This window comes from Dunckerocampus dactyliophorus, chromosome 5 (genome assembly GCF_027744805.1).
Source record: "Dunckerocampus dactyliophorus isolate RoL2022-P2 chromosome 5, RoL_Ddac_1.1, whole genome shotgun sequence".
Taxonomy (NCBI): domain Eukaryota; kingdom Metazoa; phylum Chordata; class Actinopteri; order Syngnathiformes; family Syngnathidae; genus Dunckerocampus; species Dunckerocampus dactyliophorus.
In genome coordinates, this window is record NC_072823.1 from 22371120 (window position 1) to 22386995 (window position 15876).

General features: G+C 41.6%; 1 protein-coding gene across 7 annotated transcripts in view; it reads left to right on the plus strand.

The window, feature by feature from the left end:
- Window positions 1–15876, plus strand: part of cttnbp2 (cortactin binding protein 2) — a 67284-nt gene that overhangs the window by 4764 nt on the left and 46644 nt on the right. For all 7 annotated transcript variants that reach the window (XR_008570532.1, XM_054777802.1, XM_054777797.1 and 4 more), the window contains exon 2: window positions 4202–4309. Coding sequence is in view for 6 of the 7 variants with exons in the window: in XM_054777802.1 (XP_054633777.1) it covers window positions 4202–4309 (108 nt within the window). In the remaining variant the exon portion in view is untranslated. The remainder of the gene's footprint in view (window positions 1–4201; window positions 4310–15876) is intronic.

Genomic DNA, 15876 nt, shown 5'->3' on the forward strand with positions numbered 1-15876 from the left:
AGAGGTAAAAAGGTTTCTGGGAAAAAAGACTCCCAGAGACAATATTTTTATGACTGCATAAAATGTGGGATTAGTTCTTGTTATTTTTTTTTCAAAGCAGATACATCGATTAAGTGATAGTTGACTATGGGCACTACAGTATAAGATTTTAAGGTGTTTGATCAACAATCTCTTTTTTTAAATTAACCACCACACCAAAACAATCATAGTAGTGATATATCCGCAGCAGTCTCCCCCTTTTTTTTCCGGCTCATCCAATCAGCCATCAGGATGCATTCACATCGGAAAGTAAAAATTTCAAGCAAGAATGAACGGACAATGTTGTAAACATTACAATATATCTACAAGACAGTGATGTAAAACGAATGGAGTGATGTTCCCCATGCTGGTGATGTTAGCATTTCACTAACTTTGCTACCTTTGTGAGCTTTTTTGTCATGTGCTGGACTGCTTTCTCATGTTGATAGGCTGCTATTTTTCTCCTACAAATCAAGAATAACATTTAATAGCTGACCCTTGTTCTAACTTTCAACAGATGTTCCTCACTGCTAATCAGTGGTGGCTTTGCTGACCTGACACATTTGTAATAGTGTAAAAGCTTGATGTGATCACCAACCAAAACATTTGCCAGCTGTTCCTTCTCAACTTTGTGATGAAAGCGATCTAACCTTTCAGCCCAATGTAGATTGGTATACAAACCTTTGTGATAAGCGATGGATGAGAAAGTTAAATAGCAAATTGACCCAATGGGACACACAATTCTTCTCTGGTTTGTTAGTGGGACGTGAGCCTTGAAGAAATTGAATAATCTTGGCTGAGGCGGTCCCCCTGTACAGTAGACATGTAAATCACTGCTAAATGGCTGCTTGACATCAGGACGTCAGCAGAATGTTTAGGTAGCAATTTGCTTGATATGCAGCAGGACCTGAGACTCAATTGCCTCTCCTGCCTTCTTTGGTTATTGTTGAACGTAGCTCACAACTCAACAACACTTGTCGTTCCGGGGAATGGAAACAAGTCACTATTAGGAATTCTCTTCTCTGTGGCGTCTGTACTCCAAGTTAGGCAAGTAGGATTTAGCTTTAAAAGACCGCTGTGTTTCTAACCAAGCTGACATCCTGCAGTACCAACATGTTAGAAACAACACACAAACTGTTTGCCTTTCGTAAGTGAACCGGAAAAAATCTTTTAATTGTTGCAAGAAGTTGTGTGGTCAGCCCAGATTACAATCATTTTCACTCGCTAGCCTGCGGCCGCTGACCAAATACATGCTTAATGACCTGGCTAAATGTAATTAGCTTTTAATCGCTGTGCGGTAGGACGAGATATCCTGCCTAATTTGAAGGCTGCGTTTAATTAGAGCAGTATGAGGCGTGGGAGGATGTGGTGAGATTGTCATGTAATACAAAGTTGAGTTGATTGTAGTCAAATCATTGAATGTTCTGTCAAATGCTACATGTTATGAGATGTTGCTAGGATTCTTTTATTTCTTGTCCCAACATGAGAACATTTCATCATCAGCTTTGCAAAAAACGTTATTGTTTTTACTCGCTATATTTAACAACCGTGACATTTTATAGTTCACTTACCAGTCTGGCAGAAGATAACCTTTGTTCTTTTGCGCCTTTACAACCTTGGTAAACTACTTCCTAATGTGTTTGTTTTGCAAACATAGTCCCTTCAAGGCTCTGTCCACATGGAAACGTTCCTGGGACTATTTTTTTGGCAAGTTGAAAAAAATTTGGGCTCACACTGTGCCGGATTAGTAAATACCGGTAGTTGTATCCAGATGGGAATTGATCACTGGGTAAAAACGATGTAATAAACAAGGCACACCTTCATGTAGAGCTGTAAACAGATACAAAGACAGAACCACATTACACACCCAACTATAGAAGAAGAAAGAATGCATGTGCGGAAGTCCGTTGTGTCGTAGACTTACGATGAAGTGGAATTACTTCTGCGAGCCATTTTAGCGTATAAGACAAAAAATATCAGGAGAATGTCGACCGTGGTGAGTCGTGTCAGTGGAAATATTCAGCTATTTTGTTGGCTTGTCGTCAAAGCTCGCTTCTGGTTACGTGACAGCGATGGGTCGGTGACGTCATAGTTTTTATGAAGCAGCAGTTTGCTTGTCTACACGGAAATGACAAGCCTGCGTATTCAGATTTTCCAAGCCTTTTTAAAAAAAATACGGTTTTCAGGGCACCCAGAACGCATTTTCCGTGTGGATGAAAGGTGAAACGATAAAATACTTTGCCGTATTGACTAGAGATTGACCGATATGGGGTTTTCAAGATACCGATACCGTTACAGATTATTAGTAGTTAAGGAGGGCGATAACCGATATTTAGAACCGTTATTCATTTGCAGTAAAAGTGTAAAAATAAAAGATTTTGAGTAATACAGACACTTAACTTTGTTTAACTGGCTAAATTATGTTTATTTAACCAAAGAAATAGAAAAATAGCTCCAGAAGAGCATGGAGTTCCTAGACTCAGACGCATCTCATAGAAGTTGAATAAAAACTTAAATAAATAGCTCCCTGAAATGTTTCCACAGTAAATAAAGTAACATTTAATTATAAGTTATCTTTGTTTTAAATTCAAACACAACAAAAAGTACAGGGAGTTTACAAGCTCAGCAGCAACTCTTGTAAAGTTAAATAAAAACTTGTATGATAGCTAACTGAATTTTTTCAGCCTTCATCTTAGCGTACTTCCCTGCAACCAAACAAGACCGAATTGAATTTCTTACTCTGTCACAATCACACACACAGGCTTCTACAATCACAGACATTTCCACATTAATTACCAACAGCATTGTTTCAAGTGATTCACAGACATATCGGGACGTACTACGAGCTAGCAAAGCTGTCCCTTGTGTTTACTCCGTTCTTAACGTTACGTCATTGTAGTAGTCTTGAGCTGTCGAGTTTTTCATGTGAATTTCACGCAAATGCACATCATTCTCCACATTGCATACATTCTCTCCATTGCTAATACATAGACTGCTGAGGCATTATAGCTAGACCGGCGAACTAATGTTATGGTATGCTAACCAGCCTCCACCTTGGTGTGCTTCCCTCCAATAAAACAAGTGAATTGAGTTTTTTACACACGCTCAATCACACACATGCTTTTACTACCATGGACTGTTTGCCTTCTTTCAAGTAATTCACAGACATGTCGGGAGGTACTACGAACTAGCAGAACTTCTGCTAGTGTTTGCACCACTCTTACTTTATTCTGCTGCTCACTGTAACGTTAGTAGTACTTGTGAGATGTCCGCTTCAGATTTGCCACTAACGTGTGTGTGGCTTGCTTAACCAATCAGATGGCGCCGTGGGTGGAGCAATGCTGGACACATCAATAAGAAGTTGCAGCAGGAGAGAGAGAGAGAGAGAGAGAGACAGAGACAGAGACAGAGAGAGACAGAGAGACAGAGAGAGATGCATGGCTGCATCTGAGCTGAAATAACTCAGTTTTAAATTGATTTCTTCATATTGGATTTAAATAAAGGCCGATATACGTAAAAATTCCTAATATCGGCCCAGCCGATAATTGATCAACCACTAGTTTTGACCTGTAAATGTTTCTGTGTGGATTGCCCCTTTTATAAGTAAACTGTAAGCTATAGATAATTTTGCCAACTTAAATAGTGCCACACACTAATGGAGTTTTTTCTTCTAAATCAGGGGTGTCCAAATGTTTTCCACCAAGAGCCGCATACTGAAAATCAAAGGATGCGGGGGACCCCTTTGATATTTTTATGTATTTTTTAATTTGGTAAAAAGGCTAAATACACACACACACACAAATTCTGCTGAAGCAGACACCTAAACACGCTGCTGTGCGTTGATTGATTGACACACTTGTCATGTGCGTGTTACAGTGGAATTTAAGAGTGTAAAGGGGGGGAAAAAGTAACAATGGAAATATGATGTCATGCTGCTATAATGTCCCATTATTTTTGTTGCTTAGTTATTGCCATCCTGCCTGGAAACACAAACCTGATCAGGAACTACCCATCTGTACCATACCATAGCAAATGAAAACTGTACTGGAACTCTCTGTGGAAACAATCACAGTAGACCGGATGGCTCCAAACAAGCTCATTGATCCATTCCATTTTTGTGATAAAAACAAGAAAAGGAACCTTTAGAGTTTTTGTTTACTTAATTTTGTGTCCCTTGTTCCAGAAATGTGATTTCAACATGGATAACCTGAGCAAGCCGGAGCTGCTGACCCTGCTGAGCATCATGGAGGGAGAGCTGGAGGCCCGCGACCTAGTCATCGAGGCCCTCAGGGTGAGTCCACGCACCTGTGCGCTCGCTAGGACCACAAACCATTCCAAGCATGCTGCCATTTCGGTAATGATGAATCTCCCTAATGAATGTGGTATTGCCAAATCAGAAGCGCTGTCTTATCCCAGAAATATGTAGAACACTTTGCCATGGCAGCTGCCCTCTGTCTGTGCTCTGTGATTGTTCAAAGCTGCCTCTCTAATTGCCTTTGTTGAATGAGAACAAGCTGCTTGGCTCTTTTGTTTCCCGCCTGAAAGCCTCGACGGCTCGAGTCAGTGCGGTGGCCGAGCGCCGCCTGGCTGGTTAACTAGCCATGACTTGGTAGATGATGATGATGACGATAAGAGATTGATGCTGCTGCACAATGGAATCAGTTTGAAATGATGTTCAGGATGCTGAGGAGCACACAGAACAAGAATGTTAGCTTTGTCTTTCACCTGCATACCAGTGTAAGATTTACTCCAAGCGTTTTTTGCTTTTGCATCGGCATATGGACGCTTGTTTTTAAAATGGTTTTGTGCAGCTAACGTGCGTCACAGATTTGATTACCTTGTCTTCGCCTGTGTTTCACAGTGGGATTGTTGTGATGTGGCTGGTGGTTTGATGGCTGGACAGATTATTAGTTGTTGTGATCATTTTATTGTTTTATTGCATCTCCTGGATGAGATGAGAAAATGTATGTTTCTACCGGATGACAGTGCTTACAGCCTAGCCACCCTACGGAGAAAACTCATTTTGGCTACTTGTACCCACGATGTTGTCCTTTCGGTCACTATCCAAAGCTCCTGACCCTAGATGAGGGTAGGAACGTAGATCGACCAGTACATTGAGAGCTTTGCCTTTCGGCTCAGCTCCCTCTTCACCAAAACGGACCGATGCAGAGTTCACATCACTGCAGATGCCGCACCAATCCTCCTGTCGATCTCACTTTCCATCCATCCCTCACTCGTGAACAAGACCTCAAGGTCTTAAACTCCTCCACTTGGGGCAGGATCTCATCCCCGACCCGGACGTGACAGTCCACCCCTTTCTGGATGACAGTCATGGACTCAGACTTGGAGGTGCTGATTCTCATCCCAGCCACTTCACATTCGGCTGCAAACTGATCCGTGAAAGTTGAGGATCACGGCCCGATGAAACCAGCAGGACCACATCATCTGCAAAAGAAGCAATTGGCAGCCACCAAACTGGATCCCCTCAACGCCCTGACTGCGCCTAGAAATTCTGTCCATAAAAGTAATGAACAGAATTGGTGACGAAGGGCAGCCCTGGCTGAGTCCAACCCTCACTGGAAATGAGTCCGACTTATTGCCGGAAATGCGGACCAAGCTCCGACACCGGTCATACAGGGAGCCAACCGCCTGAATTAGGCGGTCCTGTACCCCATACACCCGTAGTAGTCCCCACAGGATTCCTTGAGGAACACAGTCGAATGTATGTATGACGTTTCCATTTTAGTTTCTGTAACGTCGCAGTTTTCTTTTTGCCCTCTCAGAAACGTTTGTTCTCCAAACATATTCTTTTTCTTTTTGTTTGTTTTGTTGTACGTTCCTAAAATGTGTTTAGGTCACGGCGACACCAAAACTTTAGTTCCAACTTGAAGGGGAAAAAAAGCAGGAGGGATCTCATTCCCCCCTGGCCTCCTGGAAAGTCTCCATGCCCCCACAGGGGGGCGTGCCCTACAGTTTGAGAAATGCTGGTTTAAACCATGATTGGAGGCTTGCGCTCTCTTGAGGTTGTTTGGTCTGTCATGGCTGCATCACCCCAGACGTTTTGCTAACATTTAGGCAGTCTGTCCTTGTCCAGGTTTCAATGAACTGGGCACAATGAGCCTGTTTGTTTTGTGGGAGATACAGTAAGTTTCATGTGAGGGAGGAAAAAGTGAGTGTACAGTAAGGGGCGGGGGGGAGTGAAAGAGGAAAGAAAGACATCCACATTGAAGTCCAAGCTTGTCTCTTCTTTCTCCCTTTCCAGTATCTCCGAGATGTCTCATCGGGCATGCAGCCGCAGGGCTCAAATCAATGTGTAAATTAGTTACAGCGACACACGAGCGTGGTTGCTGTCCTCCCCCACTTATCCATTCGTCAGCGGGGTCTGCGGCATTATTAAGAAGCTTTAGAGTTGCAGTTTAATTAGCATCTGGCTAAAGCTGGCTGAGCCGCCGTATCAGGTTTCGTCCACGTAAAAAGAAAGGAAGCTGTAAGCTGATTAGCCAAACAACAATGGTGGCGATATCACATGATTACCCAGAGCTCATTAAAAGGGGACAGTGTCGGTACGAAATTTTTGGAGCAGTTATTCTTAGCCATGGACAGGTAAAGTCTGGAAGCCTAAAAAAATTCAAGGTGGCTGAAACTTGTGACAGTTGACAGTCATGCTGTCATTCCGACACAACAAGTGAGTCTTAAAGAGGCAGTGGAAATCCTGGAGAGACGCCATGATAGAAGACTCCAGCGGGAGGTGACATCCCCCTGTAGGCCAACATGAGAACTGCAGTCACTAGATTTACACCCCCTTTTTATGGCAGAACTGTGATATGGGTTATGGTAGCATAAAGCATGTCTAAATCCAGCCTCAGGAGTCACTTTTACTTTTAGATCACATTAGTTTTCCAAGTTGTGCCCAAGTCTTTGGCAGGGACCCGGTGCATTTTGGCGGAGCATGTTCACTTGGGGGCGTCCATGTTGGACATCTGTGCTTTTGTGAACACAAGATAATAATTTGCTTGGCAAGGAATAAAATTAAATTAAACATTATCAACTAGGATGGTTTTGATTTATCGATTTGTTAATCGGTTTTATGATAATTTTGTTCAACGTGTGAAATTCTAATTGAGTTTATATAGTATATTGTATTAAGCCTCTATGATTGAGAAAACCTGTTGCTTAGTTCACAAAGTTGTTAGATTGGTGACAGTTTGATCCTGGATTTTATTTCCTATGAGGAAATCAAAATCCACATCCTACATAGACCAGCGTCTGGAAACAGATTCTATGAGTTTCACTGTAGCTCAATAAGACAAAATATTAGGGGTGTATCGTAATCATTTCTGTATGGAACTTGGATTCAAATGAAATTAAATCAAATGAAAATAATCACAATAGATTGTCAATTTTTTATATTCAGAAGAACATGTGTGGTTCGAATCAGTCACACCGGGAGGTTTAACAGGTGTGTTGCCATGAAGGTGTATAGTTCCGTCATGTGGGTTGGGCGAACCTCCCTGTGGACTTCCGTGAGGTCTAAATTCTCTGAATGTCGGTCCCTGTGAGGTCATGTGATCCACTATATGACTAAACTGCTGTCAGCAGCGGGTCCATACATGCTCAGCACAACACAACACATGCCTCGGGCCGCCAGGCTTGCTCCAGCGTCACGTTATCTGTGACCATCTAGCTATTTAAGGCACGTTCTGTTGCTGGGCTTCTCCAGCGTTTGCCTTCAACGTGCTTACACTCGTCATCAGAGCATCTCTCTTCACCCTGTTTCAGTTCTCTTTCAACATGAATCATCTTCTCATTTTTTTATTGTTCGTCTTTCTTTGCAGCTTTTCTGCTGCCACACCAATCCTTTGGTGAATTTGTGCCATTCTGTATTAAATTCTCTATTAAGTGTGCACTTACCCTGGAAACACAAGGCCAGTGTTTCTCTGAAGGATATTTTTGCTTTGGAAGCTTCTTTTACGTCTTCAATCATGCACTGTTTAGCGGCTAGCACAACAACAAAATCATTTTTATAAAACTGGATCATCCTCTGTCTGCATGACCCAGAAATAAGTCGATGACTATCAGTCTTTTCTGCTAATGCTAACACTTCTACTTTGTAATGATAGTTTACTCTAGCTACTAATGTTGCAAGAACAATAATGTTGAGATGGAATGAAGAATAATCTGTTCCAGGGTCAAACTGTGGGCATCATAAAACCATTATTGACTGCTCAAGCAATGTTTAAGGTCATATTATTAAAATTGTTATGTGTCATGCAAAAATAAGCAAAGAAACTCACGGTGTAGTTGCTTGGTGTGTCGCATGCTTAGCTATTTCTTGTTCTGTAGTCCTCCAGTGATAATGATACTTGTAAGAAATTTGTGTATTTGCCGCTGTGGAAGCGAGGATTAGTAAATTAACATACTAGTAGGGATGAGCGAGTACACCACTATCTGTATCTGTTCATTGATCGAAATGATCTGTATCTGTATCTGAAGTGGGTGGGGCATAAACCGTAAGTGGGCGGGGTTTAAACAGAAATGGGTGGGGGCTTATATCAGTACATTATTTTAGGTCTGAAATTGATATACCCTGAAAATTTGCAATATTTTTTTATTATTCAGCTGTATGTGTACTGTGTATGTGTGTAAGTGATCTGTAAGACTCTATTATCAAATAATTTTTTTAATGATCTGTGTGAAGTTGGTGATTCATCCAGTGATGGCAAACAGGGAAATAATCTGTTAGCCTTGTTCACTGTTATTTTCTCAAAAGTAACAAGCAAAGTTTTCCAACTGACTTTATATCACCAGCCAAATTAGAATCAATCCATCCATCCATCCATCTTCTACCGCTTATCCGAGATCGGGTCGCGGGGGCAACAGCCTAAGCAGGGAGGCCCAGATTTTCCTCTCCCCGGCCACTTCTTCCAGCTCCTCCCGGCGGATCCCGAGGTGTTCCAAGGCCAGTTGGGAAACATAGTCTCTCCAACGTGTCCTGGGTCTTCCCCGAGGCCTAGAATCAAGCAGACGGAAAAAAAAAACACCGGCAGTGATCGAAGCAGCACAATTGCACCGCATACTTAACGAAACAATTATACCACGTAACTTTAGATACGAGCTGAGCTGAGGAAAACCGAAAAAGAAAACGTCCGGAGTTGATGCAGTGACCAACATGACACTAGCTGTTTTCAACTCTGTCTTGCCAATTGCACCGTGCAAGCGAAGCACGGCTCCTCTCTGACTGCAGCCAGTCTGTCTAGTTAGGGGTGGTCACTGTGTGACTAGCCAGTCACAGAGCATGAAGAGTGAATACACAAGTAATTACCCAATGAGGATTTTCCTTCATCATGATTACGTATAATGGCGAGATGCACTCGTTTCATGCTAGTACTCCGCAAAAATGCATTATCCATAATGGATACTCGTCTAAAACGAGTATTTGGCTCATCCCTATTTATTAGTATGTTAGTAGATTAATAAAGTAATCTACCGATAATAAATGAATCTATTAACCATACAATAAATTAAAATGAACTCACTAAGTTTGCCGTCTGTTTTCCTCATTTCCCGCCTCCAAACAGGCAGGAAAGGGTATCACTCTGTGCATTGGCTTCAGCACCTTGGCACGTTTGTTCCACAGAGCAATGGCATGAAGGGAGTGATCCCTTTTGACAGTCATACAGACTCTTTGCCTCAGTGGGTGGAGGCGGGGCTGGTAGCATACACACAGAGTGCAATGTGAGTGTAATGTAGTAGAAATTATATTAGTAGATTGCAATATACTGTCATATTTTTTCATCATACTTTAAAAAAAGTCAAGTTAAAGTCTCGTCTCGTAGCTCCAATCTTGTGTATGATCTTGAGTGTCTTCTGACACCCCCAATTGTTGCAATAGGGGCCGATAGAATTAAAATCTCTGTCGTAGGCCAAATTTGTATCGTTTCTATTGCATATTGCTTATATCACACATTCGTAATGTCAGTCTATTTTGTTGGCTTTTCTAATACACAATATTTATCTGATCATATCTGTGGCACAGTTACATGCAGTTTTACGCAGGCGATCCGTCTTCCTTCTCCCATCATTTTATTTATTTATCTATTTATTCAGAACAGTGGGTATTAATGAACCGTCTGAAACTTCTGTACAGGCTGTAAATGAGACAGTTTCTTATGGATATTTTCTCATTTTCATCTGTAATCCTGCGGTAGGAACATATTTTCTCTGTTCTCTCATAAGTTATTTTCTCCAACCTCTTAAAATCACTTACACATGCACACAGTCAGCATCCTGTTCTGATTGGTGGGCTGCCTAGCAACCAGACCCCCCAACCCGGACCCTCCTTCGTAGGCTTTTTCAGCTCGTGTTTCACCACCACCCACGGACATTCCACTCAGGAATGAGGCTAAAAAGACCCTGAGAGTCAATCTTTAACCCTCACCCCCCCCACACTCCCGCCTTCATTGCGGGTTTCCTCTGGAGAGCCACTCATATTTTCTCTTCTGGAGAGCAGCGTTTTGAAGTGCTGTCAGTTTGTGTGGAAGATGGGTTCCACTCCCACGGGGGACTCAACTGTCTCCCAGTTGAAAGAGCATGTCTGAGTGGATGTATGGATGCATGCATAATCCATGGGCAGATTGCTAAGTTATCTAGTAACTTCATAGCAAATAAAGTAAATGTTTAGTATGGGGCATGTGTGGTTATCCACTGTTTGGTAGGTATATATACAGTATATATTTCTTTTAAGCACGATATCAAAAAAAACATATCGTTCGATATAGATTGTATTTGTACTGTTCTATGTTGACACGGATGTCTCACTCCTGTGTGTGTCAGCGCTCCTGAGCAGGGCTACTGACCCGCCCCCCTTCGTGCATAATGGACGCCACACACGGGAGGCAACAAATAACTGCAATTGGCGAAACTCATTGCCAACGTGTAGCAAACCCTGCACACAGGAGGCGACGAACGGCAGCTACACCGGTGAGCAGAGAGAGAGAGAACCGTACGAGTCTCCCACGGTTTTGATTGGCTGTCAGATGTGGAGGGAATTTGGGGGTATCAAAGTAGTTCAGCAGAGGATATCACCCAGCCCTACTGTTTAGGTGTGTAACAGTACGCCAAAATCACGATTTGGTACATACCTCGGATTTAAGGTCAAGGTTCGGTTCAATTTGGGTACCGTAAGGGAACAAATTGCCAAACATAAAACTGCTAAGCTTTTGTGTAAATAGCTTTAATTATTTTTTAAGATTAAGCTTAGAAAACCGCAAACTCCTAGTAGGTAATTCTGCAATAAACACAATCGTCAAATAAAAATAAAGAAATGAGGAAATATTAAATATATGTAGTAAATTTTCTTTTTAGTAGCCCTGTTTCCAATTGTTACTGAACAATACCAGCACACTGCTTTGGTCTTAACCACTTGTCTTATCCACTTGTCTTTGTTCGTTTATTGTACGTATTTCACAGGAAAGGCCAAGTGGTCCCAAAATGGAGACTTTAACAATGGAACAGGGTTTTCAAGATCTGACTTCTCCTTGGCGCTATTGCTAGCCATGACTCCCGCTAGCTGAAGTGGGCTGGCTGCACTGTATTTGTTTATCGGGTAGACACGTGACGTGATAAACACTTTCTGTCCCTCACTTTTAATGCATACCGAACCCAAAAAAGTCTGGTTATATTGTATGCTGATCGACATTGTTTTTGCATTTTCTATGATGTAGAAGCCTTGAGCTCATGTTGACAGGATTTCAGTCCAATTAGAACGTATTTGAATCCTATAAATATAGATTGCATAGAAGGGCCCTCCTCGGCATCCATCAGGCCTTTTCTTTTTCCTGTTTCCTGCATTGAGTGACGAGCTCAGCAGCTAATGACCTGAATTTAATTCCCAGACATGTCTGATTTGACAACATCACGCCAGCACAGGAAGAGAAGAAAAAAACGACTGCAGGGATGTCACTCCATTGTCATGCAGCTGCTCGTACTACACGTGCAAGAAAATTCATTATTTTATCTGGAGCATCCAACAGTGGTGGTTGGTATCTTACAGAAATAATTCCATATTCCTGCATCCTTGCATCATTTTCCTGCCGGAAGGATTAATATTGCATCAATGTGGGTTTTCTGTAAATTCTGAAGGAGCAAATTATGTGCCTCCTGTCTGACAAATGTACACTTACTGGTTATAGCATGCCTACAGCTCTCTCACTGTCAATCAAAAGTGAGCATCATTCACGTTGCTAAGACAACACTTAAAACACAGCTCTTGCGTTGAACAGTTAATGAAATGTACGAGTTTTATTTTCTCCACCTAATGAAAACCCAATGTAATTGAGTGTTTAGATGGTTTGGGTTCTGGGTTCTAATCTTGTATCCTTCATCATGCTGTGTTGTATGTTGATCACAAATTAATCTGAAGGCGCTCTCTTGTGTGTCTGTTGTGTGTACAGTATTTAAGTTGTGTGTCCTCGGCACGCAAAAGTCGCCGGTGAAGAGGAACGATTGGTGAGGAGCTCAGGAAGTAGGTCATAGAGACCATCCTGCTTTTCCCTCCTAATCCTCTCCGCTTGCATCATTCCTCCTCCTCCTCTTCCTCCTTTATTTAGGCCAATATTTCACTGTTCAGCTTTCCTTCCCTTCGTCAAGTCAACCTCTGTTTGCAACATAAACTAGCTGGTGTGGCACTATTACTGCATGCTAACAGTTGCCATTTCTTGATGACACGACATGACAACACGCAGTTGATGAACATTCAGCAGATGTACTTGATTGCAAATGAGGGATGTCATGTGACTCACTTTGACAGATGAATTGGGTTGTTTCTAGTACCTCTCTTCAGGGTGTCTTTATGGGGTTCATGACACACGCACGCATGCACACACAGAGCCCGTCCACGTGACGTTGGGGAATGTAATGAGAGCCGGTGATAGAAACAGAAATAGTCATGACCCTGTTTGAAGACATGATGGCAGCAAAAGTAGCGTTACAACTAGAGCCCGACTGATATATCGGCGGGCCGATATCACAGATTAATTAATATCTGTGAAAATGTATCCGATATGTAGCCGATATTATAACTTTTTTTTTTTTTTGATGCGCCGCAATTCAGTCGCTCCCTCCCAGTGTGTCTCTCTGTGCTGCCTGCTGCCTGTACCCGGCCCCTCCCCCTCACACAGCGCTCTCAGTCAGTCCGCTGAGGAGAGGAAATGCTAAAAGAAACTGTATTTTTTTACACCATGGAAAGCAATATAACACTACACTTTAGTGCCCCGCTGTCAGGGTCGGTCAAGGAGAACATTCTAGTTTTCACACAAGTTTTAGAGAGCATATTACACCGCTGTAATGTCATATAAGTTGCATGTCTGTAAGATAAAAATAGATGCAACTGTTAATTCACATGTCCACCATTATCTAAGACTATTATACCTCGTTTAAAAGTGAAATAAAGATATATGCAGACACACACAGCGTCCCATTTCACTTCATACTTCCATGTAGAAAATATTCCAAGTCATGCATTTAGTTGTCATTTGATATATTGCATGTTTTGAAAGCAGCTACATTATAAGATGTAGTTTAGTCTCTTGTATTAAGTCTAGTAACGTGATGCATGTTTTGCTTATTTATTTTGTTTGTAGTCAACTTTTTTCCCCCACTTTTTAATGTTTGCTTCAGCATTTTTTTCCAGCTGTTTGCAAATATTAAGTGGCTGCAGATAGAAATTTTCAATAGCTAGTAAATATGACTAATTGATATCGGTAAGATGTTTTTGTGAATATCCATCCATCCATCCATCCATCCATCCATCCATCCATCCATCCATCCATCCATCCATCCATCCATCCATCCCCTAAACATTTTATAAACCCATCAAGTGTTGAAAAATTAGTTAGAAAACACCTGACATTAGTCTATGTATTATCACTTTCAGCCCAATGCAGCCACTTGTTTTTATTTTAAAATGCTCAACTATAGTATTAAATTCTAGGCTAATTACCAAAATGCACTAAATGAAGATATTTTCATTTGACGGGCAGAAGGGAAGAATAAAGAAAGAGTACGGTGTGGAGACGTTACATTAGATGCAACATGTGCAGTGTGGATAGAACACTACGGAGAACACTACAGATTTGTGGCAACATCTAAAAGTAAATCACAGAGGCATGTCCTTATGTTGACAGTCTTACTAACTAAACTTCCTTATTTTCATTTGGTAATCTTCTGCTTCTTTGCATTGAATTGTGTTTTGGGTGTCATAAGAATAAAGACGTATGTTCATGTACAGTATATATCCGGTGTAGATCAATGCTCTTTTTTCAGATATTGGCCGTTATCGGCCGATATGTCGGATATCGGCTTTTGTATAACCCCCACTATCGGTATTGGCAACGGCCCCAAAAATCCCATATCGGTTGACCTCTAGTTACAACATGCGTGTATGAAAGCCTTTGACACACACATACACACAATATTTGTGTTTGACAAAGAAAAATGCACTCACAACCGCTGTTTTTGTCTGTCCTGTGTGACTAGATAGTAGTTTGAAAAGAAATGATGAAATGTCTGAAATAGAAGAGAAATATATAGCTGGTTGCCATTAAACTTGCAGCGTGTTGTCATTCATGCACCTAACATTGCAAGGTTTGTCTCAAAATATTAGTTGAACTCTGGGGCTGGTTATTTTTCCAGATTGTGGAAGGGTTGTTGTACTTTGATGTTATCGTCATGAATTGATGTTCTTAACTGAAGACAGTGCATGATGTGCGGCTTAGCTTTGCATAAATAGACAAGAAAAGAACATAAAATCTACAAATTCCGAATTATGCGATGCAGGAACACACTTGAAACATGAAAAGTGAAAGAGTGTCTTCACTCTCAAATGCACATTCACCGTCATCCGCTCTAGCGCTCTCACATCAATTAACACTTTCACTCTAACATGCACACAGTGTTCCCTGTGTGTGTGTGTGTGTGTGTGTGTGTGTGTGTGTGTGCACCTGTGAATGAAGGCAGCAGCTGTGAACGGTCCACTTCAGGTTACCAGAGCAAGAGATGATGATGATGGTGATGGTGGTGGTGTAGTAGTAGAAGTGATGCAAGACTGCGCAGGGCTTTATTTTCCTTCTCATTCTCCCCCCAAGTAAAACCTGAAATCTGCAAGTTAGTCAATAAAGTTTCGTCTCCTCCGCTCGTGGAGCTGTTGTAGCATCAGAGAGGAGCGTGGGAGTTCTTTGGTTCCACGAGAACAAAAGCATAAAAAGCATTTCTCAGCTGTGATGATGCTCTTTACACCACATACAGCCATTTAAAAAAACATGGTTGTGTTCATGAGGACAACAAAGGAGAGCTAACTTCCTATCTGAAAGCTCACATACATTTTCTTGTGGATGAGCCGAATTACAAATTGAAGCGGGAAAATAAGTATTTGATCTTCTGCTGATTTTTATGGTAGATTTACTGTAACAGAGAGAGAGAGAGAGAATGTAAAAACATACACAAAAAATAACATTAAATTAAGGTTAAATTCATTTGTATTTGTTTGGGGAAAATAATTATTTTATCCCCGACCGCTGACAAGCATTCTGACCCCCACAGACCAGTTAGTCCTGTCCTTTTAGGAAAGTACTCCTGATGTGAACTTATTATGTTTGTACTGTAAAAGACACCTGTCCCTGTCACAGAAACTGTCTCTTCCAGTTAAACCTCTCCAAAACCATGGGCAAGACCAAAGAGATGTCAAAGGGCTTCAGGGTCAACATTGTAGACTTGTACATGACTGAATGGGCTACAACACCAACAGCAAGAAGCTTGGTGAGAAAAAGACCACTTCTTCATGAATAGAAGAAATACAAGATA